General features: G+C 39.7%; 1 protein-coding gene and 1 long non-coding RNA gene across 5 annotated transcripts in view; one reads left to right on the forward strand and one right to left on the reverse strand.

Annotated features, from left to right (window-relative positions):
• Positions 1-17,285, reverse strand: part of LOC110056153 (rab3 GTPase-activating protein non-catalytic subunit-like) — a 35,111-nt gene extending 17,826 nt beyond the window's left edge. The window contains exons 1-16 of one of the 4 annotated variants that reach the window (XM_089290838.1): positions 17,112-17,285; positions 15,356-15,393; positions 14,691-14,814; positions 13,954-14,035; positions 12,842-12,889; positions 12,322-12,397; positions 7,982-8,083; positions 7,463-7,562; positions 6,448-6,549; positions 5,785-5,933; positions 5,024-5,112; positions 3,467-3,565; positions 2,383-2,522; positions 1,566-1,696; positions 1,238-1,296; positions 536-682 (exon numbers count right to left, since the gene is read on the reverse strand). In XM_089290838.1, the coding sequence (XP_089146964.1) occupies positions 536-682; positions 1,238-1,296; positions 1,566-1,696; positions 2,383-2,522; positions 3,467-3,565; positions 5,024-5,112; positions 5,785-5,933; positions 6,448-6,549; positions 7,463-7,562; positions 7,982-8,083; positions 12,322-12,397; positions 12,842-12,889; positions 13,954-14,035; positions 14,691-14,814; positions 15,356-15,393; positions 17,112-17,220 (1,595 nt within the window). In that variant the 5' untranslated portion in view covers positions 17,221-17,285. The other 3 variants (XM_089290840.1, XM_089290841.1, XM_089290839.1) reach the window with 3 other exon arrangements.
• Positions 10,471-15,314, forward strand: LOC149111374 (uncharacterized). Its single transcript, XR_016207695.1, has 2 exons — positions 10,471-10,534; positions 14,683-15,314. It is a non-coding gene; the product is annotated as an uncharacterized LOC149111374 (long non-coding RNA).
• Positions 17,286-27,244: the final 9,959 nt, after the last annotated feature.

Consider the following 27,244-nt stretch of genomic DNA (forward strand, 5'->3'; position numbering starts at 1 on the left):
AGAAGTAAAATCGTCAAAATTTATGCTAATTTAGACCGGGTATCCAAACCTCCTTCGCATACATGATTTCCTTTGTTTTAACCTGATGACAATGCTATTAAAGGTGAAAAGGGTACAAACGAACTTTTATGAAAAGTTCTATTACACCTGCACCAGAATTGGCTAAGTGCTTGTGGTATGATAAATGCAAATTATATACTGAACTAAGGCTTTTTTTATAATAAACAAACCCCCTTATTAATAAGCTCCCCTGTTCCAGTTTATAGGCCTCCTAATCTAACAATACCAGTGAGTTTAAGCTTAGCATTAAGTTGAGAATGATTTGAAATGTGAGTTTGGAGAGAATGATGATCTGCAATTTTAGGCATTTTTTGAGATGAAAAAGAAACCTAACAAATCTTTGTCCCGAAAAACAAACGTCTTCCCTAAACATACAAATTATAACAGTATACAAAGGTAACACAAAAAGCCTCCCTTTTTACAACACACATTTTCTTTTCTGTAGTTGCATTATAACATCTGTACGTACGCTCACCTTAGAGCACAGTGAAATGGCACTGAGAATGTCTTCAATGTTCCGTCACTCTGGATCAGAGTACAGTTCAGTGTGTGCTGTGGGGGGGCCTGCCCCTGCCTGATCACATGACCTAGTCCCATAATTCCATGCCCGGCATACAAGAGCCTGAAAGTTTTTCAATAGGTCATTGAGATCTTGATAAAAAGACAACGCAGTAATTTTATTAAATACATAACATTTTGGTTTTTTGCCAGACATGGTTAAAAACTATTACAAGACGTTTTGATTGCTACTGCAACCTTCTTTGGCTAAAAAAAGAGTAAATAAGTAACGGTGTTGCTGATGTTATATGAATGAAGGTTCTATGGAAAGTAGGTTGGAATTCCAAATGAGAATAAAACAAGAGCGTGATAAATGGTGTAATAATTAGGAATTTTTGGGGGAGTTTCCTTTATATCTTTGAGAATGAAATGTATTCATTAATTGAGTTTTGAACTCTGATGGAATGCTACGCTTCAAGGAAGAGTCTTTGTTCTAATTTGACAATTGCAGCTTGTTTGAAACGAGTGCAACAGCAACACAAAAGATAAAGTTGATCAGGGAAGGTCACATGCGGATGTTTGGTAAGGGTTTGCTCATTTAAAAAAAAAATGGACATGTTGTTGTACATTAACCCTACAAAGTGAGACATTATTTATGCAAGTACCAGCAATGTCTAACCTGCAGTCTTTTCCAACATTAAAGGCAGCCACACGTGGTCCTTGTTCTGTTCTCCAGATCTAAACCAACATATTAAAATTTATTATGTTGATGATTTATGATGATAATGATAATGATGACGATAATGATGATGATGATGATGATGATGATGATGATGATGATGATGATGATGATGATGATGATAATAAATTGTAAACAGTATTTTGATTTACAAGTGGCCAACCCTGGTATTTAAAAGGGTAAGGGTTTAGACACTGAGGCAGAGCCTCCTGATATAAAACTTTATTGAGTACCTCCACCCTCCCCCCCCCCCCCCCCCTTCCCATACCTCTAAAATTCCTCTTTTGGTAGCATATATGACAAGGAACAAAGCCGTCCTCAGGGAAGACTTTGGCAGTTCTTCCTCGTGGTGGTCTTCCTCTTCAACCATTACCCAGCCACACTCTGCTTCACGGTAGCCTGCCATGTGATAAAATATAATATTTCTTATTGACTGATCAGTCGATAATTATTTTAGGCTGCAAAAGACAACTGAGCAGTGAGGATATTTAACAATTTTATTAAAAAATGGAGTATTGGATAGAGCTTAATTTTCCAGGCTGGCTAATTAGTGGCCGTTATAACATGCCACACAATGGTCACTGGAGAGGATTGTTTTCGAGACAGAACTAACAGAAGATGGAGCAACACTCAAAAATGTAATTCTAACATTGTGGTTCCTCTTGATGAAACAGTTAGTCCACTTGTCCCTGCATTATTACTAGGGACAAAAACTAAATAGAATGAAAATGTTTTCACTGTATGGCATATATCATACACAAAAGACTGTGTTTGACCACATTTCCACCCCTAAGAGAGCTGAAAATGCAATGCATAGCGGAGTATTCTTGACAAACTTTGAGGTGTTTGGAAATGTGGTCAAACAATGTCCTGAGTGTTGGATATATATTTTCAATAGAAAATAAAAATAAGGAGAAAACCGAGAAATAAAATTGTCTAAAATTGTTTTCTATTCTAATTAAGATCAGATATCAAAACACCGCCATGGTCATATTCTTTGTTTTTAAAAACATGATGAATTTTTGAGAAATTTGAAGCGAGAATATCACATGCTGATTACAGACTGAGAATAAAATTGAATCTACCTTTCCATAATCTAACCACTATAGCTTTCTTTGCATCCAGCAGCATAACGCGACCATAATCATCAGTAGTCACAGCCAAGCGGCCATTTGGCGCCATTGTGATGCTTTTGCCGTGCCGATGAGAATCGGGCAAACCAAATCTACCAAACAAAAGGTGTATATTTAATATTGGTGTGTGCTCTGGCACAATGTTAAAGATTCCCTTCACTAGATAGCCAGTCCAGTTGCATGACTCATCTTGTGCCCACCTTTACACTGTATCCAGACACACAAAAAAATTTGGCCAAACTTGTCCAGCTGGTATTATTACGTGTCTCAACTATGGCAGGCCACTGATAGTTATTCAAAAATATTAAGTACAGACACAACTTCAAGCACAGTGGTTGGACACGAACATAGCCATCATACATAATGGCCAGCTTCTACTTGAAATTATGACAAAAATAATGTCCAGCAGTAATCAAAGATTGAGATGGGTTTGACGCCTTCACACACAGTGGTTGGACATGGACAATTCAGCCATCATACCACGACCCAACTTCTATTTGAAAGTATGACACAACTAAGGCATAGAAAACGTGTATCATATTTCTAGAAACATGAAATGCTGTGGGAACACAAGATGACAGGCGAGCGTTTCCACAGCCTTTTTGAATTCTTCCAAACTTGCACAAGTGTTTCTAACTCGAAAGAAACATGGAGAACTTGTTTTTCATTTCTTTTAGAAAATCCCATGAAGATAGGAAGAAAACAGCTTGTTTACACTGATCATCAAAATATAAATTCTCTTTGCTTGTGCTATCATTACATCAACAGCTCATGCTAGTTCTGTGTTTCTATTGAGTTATAGAAACATGATTTTAAACTAATCAGACGTGCACATGATTTTGTTGGGCTATTTTCTAAATAAATAATAATATGCAGTAAACCTTATTGGTGGAACTGAGTGGTTTTATTAAACTGGGATTGGAGCTGTGTTGAGAAATGTGTCAATGCTAATGTCTACTTGCAGCCAAGATGACAGCAACCTTTAACATGACTACAATACAGTAAGAGCTACAGCATAGTGGTACAGATGTCAAACCTGGCAGGTAAAAAAGTTCCATTTTCCAGCTTGGGCTTTGTAGCTTTTGTTGATTCTGTTGATTGACTGGCTTGCTTAGTACCCCATCCTAGCCACCCACTTACAAAACAAAAAAAGACATAAACACTAAATACTTCAAATTGAAGATTTTACTAAATGTATAGTACAGTTGAAGCTGTAGGACTAGGAGAATACTGCTCCCAGCCACATACAAAACTCCACATTTTAATGACTGCCCCCCCCCCCCCCAACCCCCTTGCCATTTAACCAGAGAACTTCCCTAACTGGACACTTGGTTGGTCTCACCAAGGGCATCCTAGAGGTTTGATCATAGAGAGAAGGGGTTTCCTTAACATTTTCAGCAGGAGGACAACTGAGTTTCACTGGCGGGCGAAACATTTTGAACTTAACTTCATTATACAGAACTTTTCCACTACGTGTTCAAACCAGGCAGGCAAAATAATCCTCCCAGCTACTCAATTTGCTAAGTAAAAAGGTAAAGTCTGCATGTGAGCCAAGTAATAATAATAATAATAATAATAATAATAATAATAATAATAATAATAATAATAATAATAATAATAATAATAATAATAATAATAATAATTTCTACTCCCTCCTGGATGGGATGCTAGTCCATCGCAGGGTTACTCCCAGCATTAAGTTCACCGGTACCCAATTATACACCTGGGTGGAGAGAGGCACTGTGAGAGTAAAGTGTCTTGCCCAAGAACACAACACAATGTCCCCGGCCAGGGCTCGAACCCGGACCGCTCGATTTGGAGATGAGCACACTAACCATGAGGCCACCGTGCCTCCCACTCAATTTGCTAAGTGCCCAGCCCTTAATGAAACCCCTGGTACAGAGCTCAACATGTACAAAGAAGAACAAAAAAGGGACTTAAACAAATAAAACAACAACTCAGCATGCTACTGATTTATCAGCCCAAAGATACAATTTTCCCCAAAAAATATACCACAAGGGTAAAATATTTTGACAGAAAGCATTCTTGTGTTCAGCACTGATGTCATAAAATAATAGCTGGCACATTCAAATAAAATAATAAAATCATCAACACAGGGGTGACATTTGATCTAACTTTGTGACTGAGAAAACTGTTGACCTGAAGGATAACCAACAGAATCAGAATTTACAAGGAAAGAAAACCCACGATACAAGTTACCCATGTGAAAAACCTTGCGGGATCTTTGGAGATAAGGTGAGACCTGTCAGAGATGCTTAAAGAACCTAAGAAATATCTCCATGGGCACTTAATCAATAAGGAATGACAAGTGGCGAAATCTGAGAGTCACTGAGATGCAGGGACTCTTGTTTGAAAATTCAAGACTGTGACTTACATGCCTGATTATACAGTCCAAGACATTAAGAAACCAGGAAAACAAGACTTGTTTTGACAAATGATTCCAAGATTTTGAGATCAGATCAAAAGGTTATGAGACCCACAATTTTCCCTAACTACCATTCACCATCCTTTAAACAGCATCATCCCTTCTCTCGTCAGTTCAAACAGACAGGTGCTGTATAACCTAACTTACCTTGCTGCTGTGAGCTTAGAGAGCACTGCTGTTGTTAATTTGCTTGCTACTGCTAGGGCAACATCAGAAATCAAAGGAGGTGAACTACCCTGATGAAAACAGCACAACCTGATATTAACAATTAGCATAAATCTACTAGCATGCTATTTCCAATGCCATTCTGTTATTGGCTACGGTACTCACTATCTATTCTGTTGTAAATAGTGGGTGGTCTATGGTAGTGTGTGGTTGTTCACAAAATGGTGGCCACTTCTTTGCGTTTCGTAGTGTCTGGGAAGAGGATTTCATAAATAATTTACTAGTTGAGGCATTGATTTATACTAAAACAATTAGATTATTTGCTCCTGATTTTTATGTGCGATAGCTGACTCACATTTTCTTTGGTTTTGCAAAACCAAAGCAAATGTAAATTGCTTTGGGTTTTTAAGGTGCTTTGAGATTGGTACAAAAATCTCGCCCCACATGCTCCTGAATCCAATTAAAAGTAAACCAAAACCGCTCAAGACATACAATTTTCCCCAGACTTTGTGCTAGCTACTTGACTGCATATTTAGGTTTGCATTTTGCCTGATTCACTGGATTGTCTGTGTCCTTAGTGACTTGCCAGTATAAGAAGAAGAACTACATGTATACATGTATGTTTAAAAATATGAATTTCTAATCAGGCTTTGACATCAAGGATGTGTATGGCAATTAAAATTGTTTAAACTTATGGAAAGCAATTAATTAAATCTACATGTCTGAACAAAAGGCAGTGTTACCTCCATTGCAGTGTACACTGCTACAAATGGCTCCATCCCGGTGCTAATGTAGTGAGACATAGCAGGCAAGTGGCTCCTGATGTTTGCATTGAAACCTCCAATGAACGAGGCTGTATGAAGCTGGTCAAACATGTTTGGTGGCACAACTCCTAAAACAAAATGATGTGCAAATTGATCATGTAAAGCATGAGCCATCATGTTTTTGAAAAGGGGGGAGGGGTGGGCAATTATCAAAACATTCCTGTCCAAACAAGATGAAACACTGGCTTAAATTTCACTAGACAAAAATGACTCCATGAAAGTTTGAAGGTGCACAGATCACAAGAGCTGGCTGGAATTGTAAATGAGCCAGCTTGGATATTTCTTAAATACATCAGAGCTCAAAAACAAATGTTGTTCCGTCATCTGGGACAAGTAGATTCTCCTTCTGGGCATGTACCTTTTCATCCTCACTTGCCTGATGGGCAAGGGATCACGCAAGTTGTCTGCCAGCTAAAATCATTAAAAGAGCAAACTAAGATTTGCCGAGGGCAAGCAATATTTGAGAGATACTTGCCCTAACGGTAAGCTGAAATTCAAGTTTTTTTGAGCCCTGAACATCCCTGACTAAATAATAAATTATTACACATTACAGGACCAGGATTGTTCACAACATCACCTCACCACAGCTAGCAATATCTGTAATTTGCTTTTGACCATCAAATTTCCATTTCTTATATGCCAGTGGAGGAGGACCAATGAGTTCAGAGAAACCACTGGCTTGAGCTGAAACAGATGAAGCATATGAAAGAAAACAAGATCTACATTATGATATATATACCATTTAATTCAAATTCTCGTTACAAACCAGTCACAAGTTAAGTTTGACTTTTGCACTCTGTGACTCATCACCTTGGCTGGCAAGTAGACAGGGGTGGTAAATTGCAAATGCGAGGCTTTATGAGAACGCGAGACTAGTTAGTTTTTCTTTGCAAGCCCGAGACATATTGACTTTTTATATTGCTAAGCCGAGACTTGAATGCATTTTAAATGCACGTGAGAGATGTTCAAACTCTAAGACTGTGACATTCTCAAACGTCATTATTTTACAAAAACACCACCAAATCAATAGTTCATGACTTTCTTAGCCTTGCAAATAATCAAGTCTCCACCATAGCTTTGTAAAAAATTTGAGACTGCAAGATGCACATAACCACTGAAATTTTACAAAAATTTGGTATGATTGGCTACCTGAGAGGGCAAGATGGAGCTATCTTACCCACTTGAAATTTATAACTACAGTGTCATAGCCATCAAGAACATTGCATCCTGTATGCCACTTAATAAATCTTGGTATTATTGGGCCAAGATGGTTGTGTACAGACCTTGGCCTAGATAAACACGCAAAAAAGACCTTGGCCAATATCCAGCCATCATGACCTTGCCCTTGGTCAATAACCCATGTACATTTTATAAAAAGACAAGTCCAAATATTGCTTCTCCTCACAAATGGGCCAGGACATGCAGCAGGCGAATGACTTCCACTCTGCTGGACTCTGGTTTAGAGTGAGCAAAACTGTGTTCTACTTCTTGCTCGATTTAACTGAGCTAGCAACAAATTTCAGCTGGCTCTAGGTCTGAAATGCCCACGTTGAATAAATTCTAGACAGTCCATAATAATTACTGATATCTATCTCACCTCTTGCTAGCTGGTTTCTGCAAGCTCTCAGTGACTGGTACAAACTAAAACCATCAATAATAACCATTGCACTGGGATACAAGATGGCTAGTTCTTCAACCTGAGTGGTGCAAGCAATATCTATTAGGCAAAGTTGAACGTACAGTCTTATTATTTTTCATTGGATGATCAACAGATAGGACAGATAATTGCTCCAAATTGTTTTTTGTTACATATTACCAAAAAGATCATGTACAGCCTTAAACATCTTGTCAATAACTGTAAGTTATTCAAGTTCAAACAGGCCACAAAATTCTTGTCAGACCAATCCATTTTATTTACAGGAAAAAAAAAAGATTGAATTGTTACAAGGCCTGCATGATTTTCTTCTTTATTTATTAGTGAACACACAGTACAGGTTTAAACTACTGATTCACACTCGTTTTTGTAACCACTGTAAACACATTTAATTGAATGTAAGTTTCCTAGTGTTTCAGGTCTGTCTTTGCTAGTGCAAGTTAAGTTTGAATCCTCTTGTACCTGCTCTGCAGTCCCATAGTTCTTGTATGGCTGCCATGTCCTGCATTTAAGTCTAAGAACTGGGTCATCGTGAAGAAATTGAGACAGCAACAGTGATCCATTCTAAAGAACAAATTTACATGTTAGTATTAAAAGTCAACTGGTCGGTAACGTGAGAATTGAGAAAAAGTGCTCAAAATCATGCCTAAAATTAAGAACATGATGGGATACATTGGGCTGGAAACACACAATATACTTCCCACCTTCCCGGGTGCCCTTCGGGAAAAAAATTGTATGCGCGCCAGTTTCAATAAAATCCCAACAAACTATATATCATAAGAAAGCTTAATAAATGTACTTTACGAAAAAAATACAATTTTAGCAATGTTTCCTTTTAGGAAGTGTCAGGAGGCGGTAAGGAGTGAAACAACCGAGGCTTCTTCTATTGAATTTATCGGGTATCGGATTCCGCAGTACAAGCAAAATGGCTGCACAGTCTTATTCACAAGCCATCAATCAACAAAAGTGTGTCCGGCTCTTTCGATATTCTGATTGGTTGTCTAGATATCCACTTCTAAAGTTGGAGTAGCTAAAAATATGCGAGACCTGTTGCGCAAATGGACGCCACAGGGAAAATGTGTTAAATATCAAAATTTCGTGACACACTTTGGTTTGTCATTATTTCTGGAATGTTCTGGCGAAATTTCATGAAAATCTGTCAAATCTGCATACGCTATAAATTCGCTCAAAGTGGATGTATTCCTCCAAAAATCAAATGCGAGATTTTAGGTTGTAAAGGTTTGTAAACAACTCGTGCCACGCCCGGAGATTATCACGTCTCATGAAACTGCAAACCAATGGAACAACAGGACCTCCTAGTGTCTATGACAACAGATCAAGATTTCCCGTGAAAAGCATCGCATTGCAACATGTTTTTTTTATCTCGCTCAGTGGAGTTCAATTCAGGATGGCGACGTAATATGTGACCCTATTTTGGAAAAGGTGGTTAAAGGTGAATTGTCAAAATGGCGTTTAAACGCCTTAAAACGAAAGTGTTTAAACCCATTTAAACGCTTTGGATACATGTTTAAACACTATTTCTGCGCGTTTAAACACTATTTCTACGCGTTTAAACACCAGTGCAAAATTTTCTCTGTTTAATACTCCGATAATTATGTTGTGGTTAGTTTACGAAGCTTTTTTCGAATGAAATTTGCTCATAAATTAGAGGTACTGTTGTGTTGGATTGTGACGAGCGATGTTTCCGATTAAATTAAATTTTCTTCGATTGCGGCTGGAAGAAAGTGAACAGATTTGCAACTATATATGGTTCGTGTTTGTGTTTGACAAATTTGATCTGCATTCGAGACGTTGGTTGCAATTGAAAAAGACATTACAAGCTCATTCTCGTCAAGATTTTTAAATTAAGGAAAAGCTAAAGAAAGAGATAAGCAATAACAAACGTGTTTTAGTCTAAGGTTGCAAATTCCTTGATTCTATTTTGTAAACATACCACTTAAGATGAGTCCTTTTCATCTCAGGTATCCAAAAAGAGAGGTATATATGTATATATGCAGCAAACATTTGTAACGGGCAGACTTCGCCTTCGTCGCGTACATGTACATGTGCACTGTAATTTGACGCGAACGTATCGAGAGTGTGTGCGAACGATCACGAACCCGATTTCTGTCTCAACAATCGCCCATTTTTCGAGGGGAAAATGCAAGTTTCTCAATTCACGCCGAAGTTTTCCACAATTCTTTTGCGAATGCAACCACCTAAAACTGCACATTTTTGAGTAAAAGCTATTGGCAACTGAACGAAAAAGAATGGACGGGGAGAATTGGGGCGATAATTGAATTAATCCCGGCTTTTATTACGTCTTCTGTAAGCTTAAGCGAGAATAATTTTGTGAATATAGGAGAAACTTTTTGCGTGGTGTATGAAATGCGTATTTTTATTTTCCACAAATTGTGAAAGGAACTTTCTAATTTTCCTGAAACGTGATTTAGCCACCCTGTTTACAACCGTCTTCGATGACCGCGCCGAAACAATTGGCGATTTCCTGGGCGTTTATTTCATGCCGCTCGCAAACGCGAAGACACATTCTTCTTATGTGAGATATTAACCGTGGGAACAGGCAAATTTCATTGGCTAGTCGATTAGTGTGACCAATTATTCAATCTGTTGAGTTTGCTTGGAGCAACAGAACAACATACAATGTAGTAACTGAGAGACAGCAATGCAATGACACACGGGTAGCCGATCCAAATCAACCTTGATGGATACAGAGTTTGTTTTCGTGTGCTGACAGCTTGCAACGCTGCATGAAATAGTAAACTTCTTTCAAATAGAAAAAACTGTGGTTCTCCTTTGCATTACAAACATTATGCTGTGAATTACAGTTTCGGCCCTCTGTTTAACAGGGGAGAAGATTGAAATGTAGTTAATACTTGAAACTCGAGACACTCATCTGTCGCCGCGCATGAATTGAATCGATCACACGGAGAAACGGCCGTCTCCGCGTGATGCAAATACTTCACAAGACAACCAAAGAAAGACACAAACACACAGGTAAATCATTTAGTGTTATGCCATAAATATGAACAGGCTAATTAAAGCACGGAGGTTCCCTGTGATATCGCAAAATGAAAGTCACACTCGTTCCTGCGTGTTGCAGAATTGTAGCAGATTGTACCTACGTGCAAATATTTTCGACAAGAAAATTAGCAACACATTTCTTTTCGTAAATTGGATGAAGTTACGTTGGCGTATTCTCGGAAATGGTAATGTGAAGTGTATTGTGTATTGTCGCTGAAGACTCATGCATTTGGCTCACTGTATAGACCATAACTTACGTTACATTTTTAGTACGATATGAAGAAGAGTTCATATCATTATTTTGTATTTTCACCAAAACAATAAGTTTCCACTTTGACTGAGAATGATGGCGAAAATAAGTTTTACATACCATCCAGTAAACCAGCTTGGCATAATAATTCTAATAACGCCATGATTTCAGAAGGCGGGGAAACGATAATGCTGAATAATCTGTCATAACAACTTTACTGTTAAATAAATTATTGCGTTTAAACGCTCATTTAAAGAAAACATTCGCCTAAGGAAAAACGCGTTAAAACATTTTGTAAACGGGTTTAAACGTTTTTTTAGCCCGTTTAAACGGTGTTTAAATGCGTTTTGGTCTGAAATGTGAATAAACGCGTTTTTCTCTTTTCACCTTTAACCACTTTTTCCAAAATAGGGTCACATATAATAGGCAAAGATGCCAAAGGCAAAGGCAAAGGCAAAACCCGTGCCAAAAAGGTTTAAGGCGGAAAATGTGCCACTGAAAAACAAGACGTTAAGGAATCGACGGACAGCTTAAGAAATACCCTTATAGCTGAAATGAGTTCCCTTGGGTGGGTTTCATTTTCGAAGGCGTTTGGCCAAACCAACAGCCTTTGTCACTTTCGGCAAGGTTTTTTTTTCTTTCCTTGACAATGTGGAGCTTTTCCTTTCTTCTTTGGGCTGGTTTTTTTCGTTTTCTTTACCCAAGGACTTTTTTCTGCTTTTGATTTTTCCATAGGAGTTAGCGTAAAGAGTTTCCATGTGGGAATTTTTGTCAAGTGCATGATGTAAATAAAAATATGCAAATAACATGAAAAACGAGCAATGAGCATTTGCCGCAAAAATTTCCCCAGGGTTCTCGCCCGTTGACAAGATTGTGACACCTTCCTAGTTTATTAACTCTATTTGAAAATACATTTTTTCTAAATAACTCGGCCGCTTTTTGAGATTTTTAATGTTTTTCTTTTGGAAACACTAGATAAAATGACAACTTAAATTTTGTCCAATAAAAGAAAAAACGATTTTTTTGGCCTCTGAAGGTGGGAAGTAACCTTAATATGTATCAAATTCTTTCCTGAAAATTGAAGAAAAACCTGACCCTCCCTACCACAACTATGTGAATGCATGGATACTATTATATAGAAATTGCCACTTCCTTGACATTTTGGTGAAAAATTTCCCAACAAGAAGATAGGTGGCTGAAAGGCCAATGAAACCACATATTATGAAAAAGAGAGAGAAAAAACAAAACAAAAGGCAAAAAATTATAAATCTCCAAAGTTTGCTATTTGTGCAAGTCCAAATTTGCGCATGTCCAAACTTTCAGCCTCAAAATGAAACGACCGGATCATCCCCGAGTGAAGTTTTGGGTGGTTTGGCCATAATCCCTTGAGGAAAGAACCAGAAAGAGATCTGTGTAGTGCAAAAATGCCATTCCTGACCAAGGGGTTAATGGGTTAATCAGTGAATAAATTTAATACATCTATGAACAGAGAGGCTATACAGGTACGCACCTGCAAATAAATCCTCATATAGCCTGACGTGAATCCAGCTACAATGCAAGTCCAGTCTGGTGACCCTTGAGAACTCCTAAAGAATAAGAGGTAGCAACTGCAAATTGAGATGGTTTTCAAATGTCTTTAGAAGTAAAACCAAACAATGGAAATCACTAACAGCTGGATGCCACTAAGGAAGAGAAAATACCCATAGTTCAAAATGGCAGGGGTTTGAAATATCCAGGTCAACATTAAATATGAAAATAATGATTATCGTGGAAAAAAACTCATTATGATAACAAAACCAACCCAAAATGGCGGTGAGTTGGAAATAAATGAAACGAAAAATCCAGTTGTATTTGCAGTGACAGTAAAAGCATCAAATCAGTACTGTACACCATATCAATCAACTCTGAGAGATTTAGGTTAATGATCGTCTAACTAATACACATAACAATGGCTTGAATAAATGAAAAAAGGTGAGGCAGGCATAAACAATACTAAAGAAAAGAGAAAGCAAGTTTCAAATTACATTCACCTGTGCTGAGATGCTAGTGGTATACACAGTATATCTGTAATGCTTTCCCTAGAATTGAATAAAAACAAGAAACCCAGTGAAAACTATCATTTTGTAAGTGGACACTTCCATGGCTAGAACTGTGCCTGTTTAGCATAAATGTCTCCACCTACTGTATAACTTGCAAATTATGTTTGCATTTTGCTGAGACCATGAACAGAGAGTGGGTATGGGCTGTGTGCATTCTGCTTCAACACCCAAAAATGGACATCTATTGACATTGAGATATTCTTACTGTAGCAGAATTCTACTACGCAGTTTCTTAGTTCAAATGCTGCAATTGTGATTGGACGCACCATATACACTATCAGCCAATAGTGCACAGATACACTGTAGCCCAATCAGATCATGTGTACTAAAGGCATCCACTGTCCAGTGTTGATTGATACCCTCGATCGACATCACTTGATTGACATCTCGATTAGTACTCAGTCAACACATGATAAATATCTCAGTCGATGGTCAGTTGCAAATCATCTAATTTTTGCAGACACGTCATCGAGTGATGATCGATAAATACGAGCTGGTCGGCACTCAGCCAACTATTGGCCAACTGTTGATCGGCTGTTGATGGAAGTGTTGACCAAGTATCGATTATGATATCGATAGAGTGTCGATCAAGATATTGATCAAGTGTTGATAGAGGGTTGATTGAGGGTATCGATCAACACTTGACGGCAGATGCCTTTAGTACACGTGATATGCCGCATCTTACCCACATGGGTAGCCAATCACAATGCAGGATTGGGTTCATCTTAACCGTTCACAGAGCAAGCCATAGTAATTATTTTTTATTACTAAAAGAACAAAGTGTATGAATAGTCAGTCACAAGGTGCCAGAACGTTGACTGGGGACTTGCTCCTCTAAAACCTGACAGCTACATATTAAACATTTTTAGTACGAGATAGGTGGGGAAAGGTTGCAATGACTAAAACCCTTCCCCTGGATCTGCCTGACTAAAGTAGACAAGGGTCAGGCACAGCACTCCTAACAATATTCATAAATAAAATAAAATTATAACCAGTTCATACATGTATAGAGCATACACTGTAGTCCTACAAAAAGCTTTTACCCTTCCTCCACGGCCAGACTGCCACTCCACACTATTTCATACTTTGTGCTAGGTTCACCACCTGATGACTTATTCCATTTACCTGGAAAATGATAGACATATGTTACAAATTAAACAACATGGCCACCTGCATATTTCTTATTTGCTCAGGTCCAAATGACTGACAATGTCATTTGTCTGTTCAGTTCTTCATCATAGTCTTTTATCTCTTGTTGCAGACGGCAGGGTGGGTAAGCGGTTAGATGAACTTGATACCTGTGGTCTTAAATCAAAGTTCTCCACTCTGGTCACTGGTGAGCATGAATTGGGGTGGGGGGGTGGGGGGGGGGCACACAGAGGGTCTGAAGTTCCACTTCACATACTTTTCTCCTCTGGTTCTTGCAGCTTCCTCACTTGTTTCCATCTCTTGGTGCTTTATTGATTCCAAATGTTTTGAAATTTTTACAATTTTCCCCTGGTTCCCATTATCCTAATTCTGGGTTTTTCCTCTGCCACCTAACAGTGAATTTGCACCTCCCTCACTCTCAGATTACTACCACCCCCCTGTCTCTACCTCCCCCCCCCCCAACAAACCTTCCACAAGAATTTTTTTTTGGTAAATTAGACTTGCTAAGTTCCTGCAGGAAAAGGTCAACTGGGACATTTACAATAAGTCACAAGTATGGCTCTGGGCTAATTGTTATTGATGCTCACTTTAGGACTCATTTCACCATTATTTGCATTCTGCAGCTACTTACTTGTGAGGAAAACAGCTTTGTCATTTCTTGCCACAGCCAATGTGTCGTTGGATGGTGATAAGGAAATACAACACTCCTGTAGCCAGGAACCAGAAGTAACTACTTGTTCACTTTCAACTGCTTCCTGCACAGAGAAGAAAAAAGCCTCTGCTTTTTAAAGTGGACATTTTCAGTCATAATGCACAGCATTCTTAACAACATTACAGGCCATGACGATAAGTGCCTTATGGCCTCGAGCACCCCCCTGAGGTGTTAGAGGGACGATGCTGATGATGTGTACCTTTCAATGGGCAAGACACTTAACCAAATTAAGGGTGTTCCTCCTTTCAGGAATATCAAAGTGGCCCTGTTGATGGGACTGTGCATGTCCCTCAATGGAATTGAAGACCTTTTGAGATTGCAACTTTACAGGAGATTCTCACATTGCAGTCTGAATTTAATCACAGGCCACATCATTTACCTTCATCTTATCAGCCTCTGTTTAATGCAATGTTGTATGTAGGTGTTGTGGTTTAATTTCTGTTAGAATTATTCAAACTAATGCATTGTTTACAGAACAAATGAAAAAAAAAAGAAACAATAAATAAAACTGGTTTGAAAATTTCAAGGTAAAAAAAGTCAAAACTAGGATTATTATGCATTTAAGTTGGTAGTGTTTTTCGTACCGTCCAACCCCACTCTTCTTCATCAACCTGCCATCCTTCTGAAAAGAAAAAAAAAGATTATGAAGCAACACAAATATCTGTAAAGATCTCATCAGAATGTTACACCTTTATGTGCCTACTTGAGCAAATAGTAGTGTTGATGATGATGAAAGATCTTATGGGTTTTAACGTATACAGTTGCAGTGGATCTTGAAGGAATCTCTCAGGTAGAATCCTAAACAGGAATGGGATCTTACTAGGCTCCTTTATGATCCTACTCATGATCATTTGTAACTCCCCATTTCTAACATGTCTGAGTTACCTCTCTGCCAGGGTGCATTCTGCAAGACTTCCATGCCAAAGATACGCCAAGGCTTTTTAAATTCCATGGCACACGACTGGCAAGGGGCCAAAGTCCTACACCAAAGAATGCTATTTCAAAACCACCAACCCAATGCAGGTGGGAAAATTTGGCTCAAATGGATTGTACAAGATGCCCGGGCATTATCGGCCAGGATATGGGGGATAAAGAGAAGTTAAGGTCATTCCCCAGTATTGCATTGTGCATCTGTACTGCGCATAATTTCACGCGTGATAAGCGCGGGCGCATTAAAACATGGCGGCTTTTTCTTTACAGCTGGACCTCACCATAGTGGTAAATCGTCATTTTCTCGCAAACTAGTGTGGTGACCTATCATTTTTTTATGTTGTTTTGAATTGAGTAATAAATTTCTCTGTATAAAATAAATATGGACCAATTCTCAGTGAAGAACAAAAAGCAATTGTCGGAAATGTGAATTTAGCAAGCAATTGTGACTACAATCATGGTGCTAATACAAGGATTTATATGGGTGTAAACAAGGTGCTGTTGCTCCTAAACGAACATGGGGACCCCTCATTTTTATTTCAAAATTTAAGTTCCTATAATATAAACAATCAATAGGCAAAGTTTCACAAAAATTTCAGTGCAGGTTCTATTTCAGTGGAATGACCTTAAGGAGCCATAGTTATCACGCCAATTCACCTTGTGTAGTTTAGCATTTATAACTGTGCACACTACTATACGTCAAAAACTCCAATCGCACACTGGTATGCCACAAAAATTTTAAGGCCATGCTGAAGGTCTTTGGTGTAACCTACAGCTGTACACTGAATTATGCACCCTGGCCCCTTTCACACCTGGGTTGCAGGGTTTAGCTGCTTTCTTGTTTGAAAGACAAGTTATCACTGAAAGCATAGAAAGCATAGCAGTTATACTTCCAGAAATTCCGGGGTTAGCATCATTCACAGCCAGCTTCATATTGATTTTCTGGAGCATAATCATTTGTTCCTTATTAGCCAATTCAAACGACACAAATAAATAATTTCTTTTGTTCTACTCCTCTAAGCCTCAGGTCCATGTTAGAATGTGACATCGAAACTAGTTAGGTTTGTTGAAATCTAAAATAAGAAATTGATATTCCAGTAATTAACGGGTATAATATTTAAGCTAGAAAGTTCGTCTTTCTATAAAGATAGATCTGCTGTTGGTTGCAAGGTTAAACTAAATTGTGAAAAATATTAAACTTGTTGAAACTATTACCTCTTAGAGGAGACAAAAGCACCCGAAATAAGTTGGTTAAATCGTGCACAGTGACTGCGGCTGGAGGAAATAAGCTTAAGCTAACGTAAGAAAACGGCAAAAAAAAAATAATAATAATGAAGGCTCCAATAATAAGCTTAAATTCAAAATTGCCGATTCGAAACTTGGTCTTCGCGATAAAATCATTCTACTTACCAATATTTTCCTTGACATCTTGTTCTGCAGATATTGGAGCGTCATTCAGAATGGAAATTACTCTATTTATATCTTGAATGCAAGCAAACACAGGTACTGAACACGACATTTTTTTATCTAGTCACATCAGTAGAATTAAAACTACCAAGTCGGCCATCTTGTTTTGGGCAGGCACTTCATATATGATAATCATTATGTACCGTATGTATTGACACAACGGTAACTCGCCCAAATCGCGTTAGATCGGCCTGAGGAGCAGATAAACAATGAAGAATACAACACTGCAACTGGGTAAGTCGATTTTATTCACAAAATATAAGAACAATTGACTTTTAAAGCAAAACCGTTGTGTTCCTGTGTAAATCCTTATAAATCAAATCCATAGGTATTTGTGGGGGATTAATGAGATGTAAGCTGTGTAGTAGGTATATGTGGGGAATTACTGAGATGTAAGCATTACAATTTTCAATGCTATTCTACCAAATATCATTGCCTCCGCAACATTTAGATTTGAGGTCAATTAAGTAGCGAGATCCCCGAGAACTGGGAGCTATGGAAAGAGAAATACTGTAATAATTACCCGGTTTGGAGAGGGAAAGCCCCGAGTATCAACTCGCCATGTTCAAGGACTGTTTCGAGTCGTTCGTATCAAAGCAGTCGAACGCCATTTTAAAGCCAACTGATAACTTTTATTATAGCTATTAAGGAAAGCTTCTCTTTTGACACATCACTCGACCTGGTGTCGAGACTATAGAACAATACCTATTGTCACATCCTTTCTCTTATAAAAAAAAATAAAAGTAAAAAAAAATCTAGATCGATCGATTAAAGTGTTAGAAACTAATCAGCTATTGTCAGAATCAAAGATCAATGTTCTATCAAAGTCAATCAATGTTTAAACAATGTTCAATCAATGTCCGGTGACAAAGTCCTGTAAGTACGAGGGCGGTTTAACAGCCCTTCCTGAGCGTGTTTTGTAACCAGTGGCCTGTGAGAATGGCTCAATAGGCGTGGCTACGGCTGGCTCTTTGGGATGTGGAGTCACGGTCCTTTCAGAGCGGGTTGTGTGACCAGTGGGGTCAGGTGATGGCTTGATAGGGGTGGCCACAGCTGGCTCTCTGGGCGCTGGAGTCATGGGCAACGCCGGTGTTGTATGTGCATGGAGACCTCGTGTTTTGATTAGCATGTCATCCTCCTTTGTCTTTCGCAAGTGCTTTCGATTGCGGCGGTATTGGGCTCCATCTTCTGTGATGACTTCATATGACCGTATCCCGACTTGCTTGCCTACTCTTGCTTTCACAGCTTCTTTAGTTGTGCTTCCAGGAGGAATGAATCTGACTATGTCTCCTTTCTGTAGTTCTGGTAAATCCTTGGCTCCTTTATTGTAGTTTGCGGCTTGTTTATCTTTGTTTGCCATGATCTTCTGATAGACGTTTTCGTCCACTGTTGGTTTCAGAAGTTTAGGCATTGTAGGCAATTGAGTTCGCGTTCGTCTACTCATGAGTCGCATTACGGGGCTGGTATCCATGCCTTGCGTTGGCGTGTTTCTATACTCAAGGAGCGCGAGATAAGGGTCGGTTCTTGCCTTTCGGGACTTCTTCAAAATAGTTTTCGCTGACTTCACTGCTGCCTCCACTTTCCCATTGCTCTGAGGATATTTCGGGGAACTTGTGTTGTGCTTGAAGTTCCACTGATGGCTGAACTCTCGGAACTCGTCGGAACTGAACTGTGAACCATTGTCCGACATACACGTTTCTGGTATACCGTGTCTGGCAAATTGAGACTTGAGCTTGCGAATCACCGTACCAGATCTTGTGTTCTCCAGTACATCAATCTCCCAGAACGAGGAGTAGTAATCAACAGTGATTAGGTAATCTCGGTTATTGAAGTTGAACAGGTCTACTCCAACTTTCTCCCAGGGAAGGTCTGGTGATTCATGAGGGATAAACGTTTCCTTAGACTGTCGTTTGTCAAACGCACGGCAGACGTCACACTTTTCAATGAAGTGCTTCACATCGGTGCTCATCCCTGGCCAGTAAATGCACTCTCTGGCTCGAGACAGACTGCTGGCAGTTCCGGTGTGTGCATAATGAACTCGGTTCACCATCTGGCGCTGAAGAGACTTGGGAATTACCACTCGCTCACCTCGGAGAACAATTCCATCTTGCATACTGAGCTCATCTCGTATGCCAAAGAAGGGCGTTAACTGGTGAGGGACTTCATGCTTGGTTTCGGGCCAACCTGCCTTAATGACCTTCATCAACTCTTGGAGAACTTCATCTTGCTCTGTGTGAGCTCTGATTTCTTGTAGGGTAGCAGGTTTCACTCTTATGTGTTCCACCATGTTGACGCTCTCGAATTCTTCAGCAGTCTTCTGTACTACATCATAGGGAAGGAACGCGCGGCTTAAGGTATCAGCCAAATACATGGTGCTTCCTCGACGGTAATTCAACTTGATGTCATACAATTGTGTTCGCATGAGCATACGCTGAAGTCGCTTAGGAGCCTTGTGTAGTGACTTCTTGAAGATCATTTCTAAGGGCTTGTGATCAGACTGTACTGCTACACATCTGCCATACGTGTAGGTATGGAACTTCTCCAAGCCGTAGACAACTGCCAACAACTCCTTCTCAATTTGGGCATAGCACGTCTCTGCGTCTGTCAGTGCACGGCTGGCGTAGGCAATAGGCTGATCATTCTGCATGATGACTGCTCCCAGGCCCTTGTCTGAAGCATCACATTGGAGGGTCACACCCTTGGTGGAGTCAAAATACTGAAGAACTGGGGCTTGAGTAACAAGAGATTTCACCTGGCTGACAGCTCTGTCATGGATGTCAGCCCAAAACCATTCCGTATTTTGCACAGTGAGCTGGCGGAGTGGCGCGCAAACATCGCTTGAACGTGGCAGAAATTTGCTAAGGTAATTTGTAAAGCCGATGAATCTTCGGACGCCGGCTACATCGGTTGGTGTTGGCATCTCTTGAACTGCTCTAATCTTTTCCGGGTCTGCCTTGAGACCTTCGGATGTGATCACGTGACCCATGAACGGTACTTCTTTGGACCTCAGCTTGACTTTCTCTTTGTTTAACTTAATGTTCTTTTCCTTGCACCTCTGCATAAGCTGTAGGAGGTTTCTATCATGGTCTTGCAAGGCTTCTTCTTCAGTTGTGCCCTCTCCATAGATCAAAATGTCGTCATGTATCGGGAGTACACCTTTCAGGTTCTCCAAGGCGTTGTTGAGCCTCCGCTGGAATTCTTCTGGGGCTGGGCTTACGCCGAATGGCAGACGACACCATCGGAATCTTCCGAAGGGCGAGTTAAACGTTGTTAACATTGAACTTTCATCCGTCAGCTCCACATGCCAAAACCCATTTTTAACATCGACGGTTGAGAACACTTTTGCTCTTCCAAGCTCTGGCAGTATTTCATCTATAGTGGGCGTTGGATAGTGGCTTCTCTTTAATGCTTCATTCAGATCCTTAGGATCCAGGCATACTCGGAGTTGTCCATTGGGCTTCCGAGCTGTAACTAGGCTTGAAACCCAAGGTGTTGGTTCAGTCACTTTCTTGATTACACCCAGGCGCTGAAGTTTCTCTAATTCTTGTTTCAGCTTCTCCTTAAGTGCTACCGGCACTCGTCGAGGAGGGTGTACGACTGGCTGAACATCTTCTCTAACTTCAAGGTTGTACTGGCCTTCTAACTTCCCAGTACCTTGGAAGACATCAGGATAATCCTTCAATAGCACTTCTTGCGTGACAGGATTTGCTTCAACGGATAGAATGTTGTGTTGCTGTACCTTAATTAAGTCCATCTCTTGAATTGTAGGACTTCCAAGTATGGGCATGCATCTGTTTCCATCCACAACGACAAAATCAACTTGATACATCTTGTGATTCTTTGGGTTATGGACTTCTAGTGTGCACTGTCCCAGCGGTGTCACGGTTGTTTTGTTGTACATCGTCAAGACCTTTCGTGTGGCCTTTAGTTTGCTTTTATCGCGAACGAGATTGGCGGGCACCAAGTTGCAAGTCGCGCCGCTGTCAAGTTGGGGCTATCTTTAAAACGGGGAACGGGGAATCGGGGAATGGGAATGGGGAATGGGGAACGGGGAACGGGGAATCTTTAAAATGGGGAATCTTTAAAAGCGGGAATCTTTAAAATGGGGAATCTTTAAAAGCGGGAATCTTTAAAATGGGGAATCTTTAAAAGCGGGAATCTTTAAAATGGGGAATCTTTAAAAGCGGGAATCTTTAAAATGGGGAATCTTTAAAAGCGGGAATCTTTAAAATGAGGAATCTTTAAAAGCGGGAATCTTTAAAACGGGGAATCTTTAAAAGCGGGAATCTTTAAAATGGGGAATCTTTAAAAGCGGGAATCTTTAAAATGGGGAATCTTTAAAAGCGGGAATCTTTAAAATGAGGAATCTTTAAAAGCGGGAATCTTTAAAACGGGGAATCTTTAAAAGCGGGAATCTTTAAAATGGGGAATCTTTAAAATGGGGAATCTTTAAAATGGGGAATCTTTAAAAGCGGGAATCTTTAAAATGGGGAATCTTTAAAATGGGGAATCTTTAAAATGGGGAATCTTTAAAATGGGGAATCTTTAAAATGGGGAATCTTTAAAATGGGGAATCTTTAAAATGGGGAATCTTTAAAATGGGGAATCTTTAAAATGGGGAATCTTTGAAATGGGGAATCTTTGAAATGGGGAATCTTTAAAATGGGGAATCTTTAAAATGGGGAATCTTTAAAAGCGGGAATCTTTAAAAGCGGGAAAAATGGGGAATCTTTAAAAGCGAGAATCTCTGGGAATAATTATTCATTGTAATTATATCGCACGCTAAAGCATATATGTTTAGCGGGCTACTTAAGCGGTCCAAATCTCGATTCTTACTCTTTGAGATCTGCTACACCGACCGAAGAATTGATCCGCCTGAAGAATTGAACTCCGGACTGTGACGTTTTTAAATCGAGTTTCGCAGCGATAGATATTTGTCCTAGCGTTATCAAGAACTACTGGAAAGACATGCTACTTAACGACAAAAATATGGCACGCACAATGGGTTCTTGGTTTTGTGATAGACTACGCTTGAATTTCTAAGCTTTGCGTGACGTGAACTTTACATGGCGGCCGAGAGAGCTGTAATGTTTGTTAAAAAGGTGATGTACTTCATGGAAATTGGCTATCTGAGCAGTATTAGAAAAAGTACTATTGTAATGATTATGATTTTCTCACGCTTTTGTGGCAAACTCAGTGACAGATGTTTCTGTTGGTTTCCGGCCATCATGGCGTCTCCATACAAATCTCTTTAAATGTGGTAAAAAGTTTGTCCGTATATCTTGCATAAGAAAAATGGCTGTGACCTGAATCCAGGCGGGAGTCTTAGCATATTTACTTTCTTTCTTTTCCCAGATTCTGTACTGCACCTCGTTACTGGGAAGTTTCACGCGTCCCCAGAAACAAATAAATAACATATTCTTCATTAAAACAAGTCCGCATTAAATTGTCCTCAAGAAGAAAACTCGTGTTTTCAGCTTTTCTTATACATCACTGAAATTTACAAATTATTATAATTAACGAACAAGAACGTTGCTGATAACCGAACAGAACACGAAATGTAATTCAACTAAATAACTAGCACCATGCAAACTAAGCGTCTATGTTGTGAGTGCGTGACCAAATGACATCTATGCAATGTGATTGCCTACGCAGGAACGTATTATAGATGGCCATGATAGTGTTATCTTTTTTCTTTGCACGCGGTCTTAAAAAAACATTGCCTAAAATGACAAAATAGACAAATGCGTTTTTTTCCCCTAAGTTATGCTAACTGCAAAGGTCCTGCCCTTATGTCGTGTTAGACCTTTCGTAGGAAACCATTTCACCTCTTTAGCGTGCCATACGACGCATTGCGTATGTGACATAACGAAACGCCTGCTTCTTAGGTGGCGGCTAATTATTTCCGCGGATAGTATTTCCAGCATTCATACCTTGATGGATCAATAATACCAGTCCTTTGCAGTTTACGCTAAACCAAACGTATCAAACGAATGCCTAGTTATTTGTTATAAAATTCATGTCTTTTTCTTCAAGTAACAGAGTACTAAAGCAACACTATAATCGGTTAGATTTAAATGCTTATAACCCAAAAACAGGCCCCGTGACATGAATTTTCTATAATGTCACTATAATTATGAAACGGACATTAGCACATTAGACAAAAATTTTCCCAAATTTTGCAAAACAAACCGGAACAGACAAACAACGGAAGGATCATGCAGGCACTTTAAAAGTTTGTTTTAAAGTTTGCTATTATTGATCCAGCAAAATGTTAGTGCCGGAAGCCGTTATCAAACGCCTTAGCTTATAAAAGCATATCTTGCAATAGAAATGAGCCTAAAAAATGCAAAAACACACGGCAAATTACAGAGGTGTCAAACTCAACGAGTCGACATGCAGATAACACGCAGACCTATGACCTATAAAAAAGTTTGCCATAGCACGATCTAACGGCTCAACTTCACTTAAAATTCCTCCTTATTACACAACATGAAGTGCCCTTCATGAACACGAGTGAAGCGACAAGAAAGGTCGAGTGACCGAACAGAGAACGGCAAATGTACAAATGTCACGAACCGTAGAAGTCGTGTAGGCTAGTCAACCCCATTTTACACTTAAACTTTTTACCACATTTAAAGAGATTTGTGTGGAGACGCCATGCTGGCCGGAAACCAACAGAAACATCTGTCACTGAGTTTGCCACAAAAGCGTGAGAAAATCATAATCATTACAATAGTACTTTTTCTAATACTGCTCAGATAGCCAATTTCCATGAAGTACATCACCTTTTTAACAAACATTACAGCTCTCTCGGCCGCCAATTCAAGCGTAGTCTATCACAAAACCAAGAACCCATTGTGCGTGCCATATTTTTGTCGTTAAGTAGCATGTCTTTCCAGTAGTACTTGATAACGCTAGGACAAATATCTATCGCTGCGAAACTCGATTTAAAAACGTCACAGTCCGGAGTTCAATTCTTCAGGCGGATCAATTCTTCGGTCGGTGTAGCAGATCTCAAAGAGTAAGAATCGAGATTTGAACCGCTTAAGTAGCCCGCTAAACATATATACTTTAGCGTGCGATATAATTACAATGAATAATAATTCCCAGAGATTCTCGCTTTTAAAGATTCCCCATTTTTCCCGCTTTTAAAGATTCCCGCTTTTAAAGATTCCCCATTTTAAAGATTCCCCATTTTAAAGATTCCCCATTTTAAAGATTCCCCATTTTAAAGATTCCCCATTTCAAAGATTCCCCATTTTAAAGATTCCCCATTTTAAAGATTCCCCATTTTAAAGATTCCCCATTTTAAAGATTCCCCATTTTAAAGATTCCCCATTTTAAAGATTCCCCATTTTAAAGATTCCCCATTTTAAAGATTCCCGCTTTTAAAGATTCCCCATTTTAAAGATTCCCCATTTTAAAGATTCCCCATTTTAAAGATTCCCCATTTTAAAGATTCCCCATTTTAAAGATTCCCCATTTTAAAGATTCCCCATTTTAAAGATTCCCCATTTTAAAGATTCCCCATTTTAAAGATTCCCCGTTTTAAAGATTCCCGCTTTTAAAGATTCCCCGTTTTAAAGATTCCCGCTTTTAAAGATTCCCCATTTTAAAGATTCCCGCTTTTAAAGATTCCCCATTTTAAAGATTCCCGCTTTTAAAGATTCCCCATTTTAAAGATTCCCGCTTTTAAAGATTCCCCATTTTAAAGATTCCCGCTTTTAAAGATTCCCCATTTTAAAGATTCCCGCTTTTAAAGATTCCCCATTTTAAAGATTCCCGCTTTTAAAGATTCCCCATTTTAAAGATTCCCCGTTCCCCGTTCCCCATTCCCCATTCCCCATTCCCATTCCCCGATTCCCCGTTCCCCGTTTTAAAGATAGCCCGTAAAGGGTCGCAAATAACTTCTTTGCGTGTTTCCGGTCGCTGGACGAATTAATCACTTCGCTTTGAATCTCTGACTCCAGAGTCAAGCAGTATTCATCATCTTCATCTTCGTCTGTTTCCACAACGTTGACTTTTGTGTTGAGTCGACACTGGGTTGTGAAGTGGTTCATCTTTTTGCAACTCAAACATCTTTTTCCGAATGCTGGACATTTGTCGCGGCGTTTTTCGTGTTTGTTTCCACAAAACTTGCATGTCACGAATTCCTTCGATTTGGGTTTCTTTCGATGATTAGCATCTGGCACGCGATCAGCGGCTGGCACGCGATCCTTGTCATCTTTGAAACTTGGCAATTTTCTACCCAGTTTTGGGGGACGTTTCTGGTTTTCTTTCACAAAATGTACCTCACCCTGGTCCGGCTCAAGCGTTTTGCTTTGATCCTTGGACAGTGCAGCGGCACGGCATGTTTGAAGACACTTTTCTAAATTTAAATCGCGCTCTTTAAGTAAATCTTCTCGAAGTTGTTTATCTCGTATTCCACAAATGATACGATCACGCACTAATGAATCTTTTAGAGTTCCAAAATTGCATGTTGACGCCAGGACTTTTAAATCTGTTACAAACCTTTCAAATGGCTCTCCTGGTTCTTGAAAGCGCTGAAAGAATTTATACCTCTCCACGGTTTCATTCTTTTTCGGATTGCAATGTGCTTCAAAGCCTTCCAAAACGTGACTCAAATTTCGGTCATCTGGTTCGCGTGTGAAGCTCAAAGTTTCATAGATTTTTCTGCCTTTACTTCCGATGAGGTAAAGAAACAACTTTTTTTCGTCTTTTCGTCTTTTCCGGCCATGGCAAGATCCATGTAAAGCTCCACTTCTTCCTTCCACCGTTTCCAGCTACTCGAAAGACTTGCGGAGTCGAAATCAAGCTTGCCAGGGGGTTTAAGCTGAGCGATCCTCTCCACAGCTGCTGGTGGGGGAGCTCCTCCGCTCGCAACTGATGGTGGATCAGGCATATCGGGAGTTTCACGAAATGTAAGTGTGTAACTTGAATAGGTTAAACTGGAGATGTGAGTCGTTTAATACTGACTATCTGACACCATGTTTCGAGTCGTTCGTATCAAAGCAGTCGAACGCCATTTTAAAGCCAACTGATAACTTTTATTATAGCTATTAAGGAAAGCTTCTCTTTTGACACATCACTCGACCTGGTGTCGAGGCTATAGAACAATACCTATTGTCACAAGGACGTTATTGATGACGGTGGCCTTTAAGTGTTCAAAGCCTTAAGCTATACTGAAGAAGAAGATGCAAACGATTGCCGTGTAGTAATGGGGAAGATGAAAAGGTATTGCATCGGCGAAGTAACGTAAACGAGATTGTTTCAGCAGGAGGGGAAAACTTCATACCGAAAAGCTCGACAGCTTAATCGCTGAACTAAAAAGAACCTTGGCAAAGAGCTGCAATTTATGTGATGTTTCATCTGCGTTCGACTCGTCTCGGGATAAAACATGAGCAAAGCACAAAGCAGCCACTGAGGATGACAGACCCCACGTTAAACAAGTGTATCGACCTTCCAGCATCCGAGATGCAAATGTAGGGATCTTAACAACGACGACGGCGACGCCGAGGATAACTTCTTGTAAACTGAATTTGCCCAGGATACCTATGGCTCTAAAACCTCGCTCAGGCTAAATATGTAATGACAGCGTTCAATTCTGAATAGAAATACAAACAAGTAGCAGTTCGACTCATCGTTCGCGTTCGCGGTCAGTTTGCGTTGTTGTTTTGCGGCTATGAAATGTACGAAAGTTAACTGAACACACTTTTACAGTCTTTGTTTTGCTAATTAAACCTTTTGTTTGGTGGTGATCATTGACGTCGTGGTTTGCTCCAGACTCCGTCCACAATAGGCCGGAGGAATTTAAAAGCGCATGCAGCTTTATTTCTACGGTCCAGAGTAATCCGTCACGAAAACGGAGCTTTTCGAAAACGCTCTTCAAACCGGAGGAATTTGAAAACGCCGGCTTTGAGTTTTCGTTTGGATGGAAAACATTTTAAAACGGACCTTTTCTAACACGATAGGATCAGGAGAACCACGTGATTTCCCCGGCCGAGATTTCCTAAAACGACCGGTGATTGTTGCGTTTTTTAATTTCTCCGGTGTAGTGTGGACGACCGGGCCTT

The sequence above is a fragment of the Orbicella faveolata genome, unplaced genomic scaffold, assembly GCF_042242905.1.
Source record: "Orbicella faveolata isolate gen_17 unplaced genomic scaffold, um_ofav_v1 contig_24, whole genome shotgun sequence".
Lineage (NCBI taxonomy): Eukaryota > Metazoa > Cnidaria > Anthozoa > Scleractinia > Merulinidae > Orbicella > Orbicella faveolata.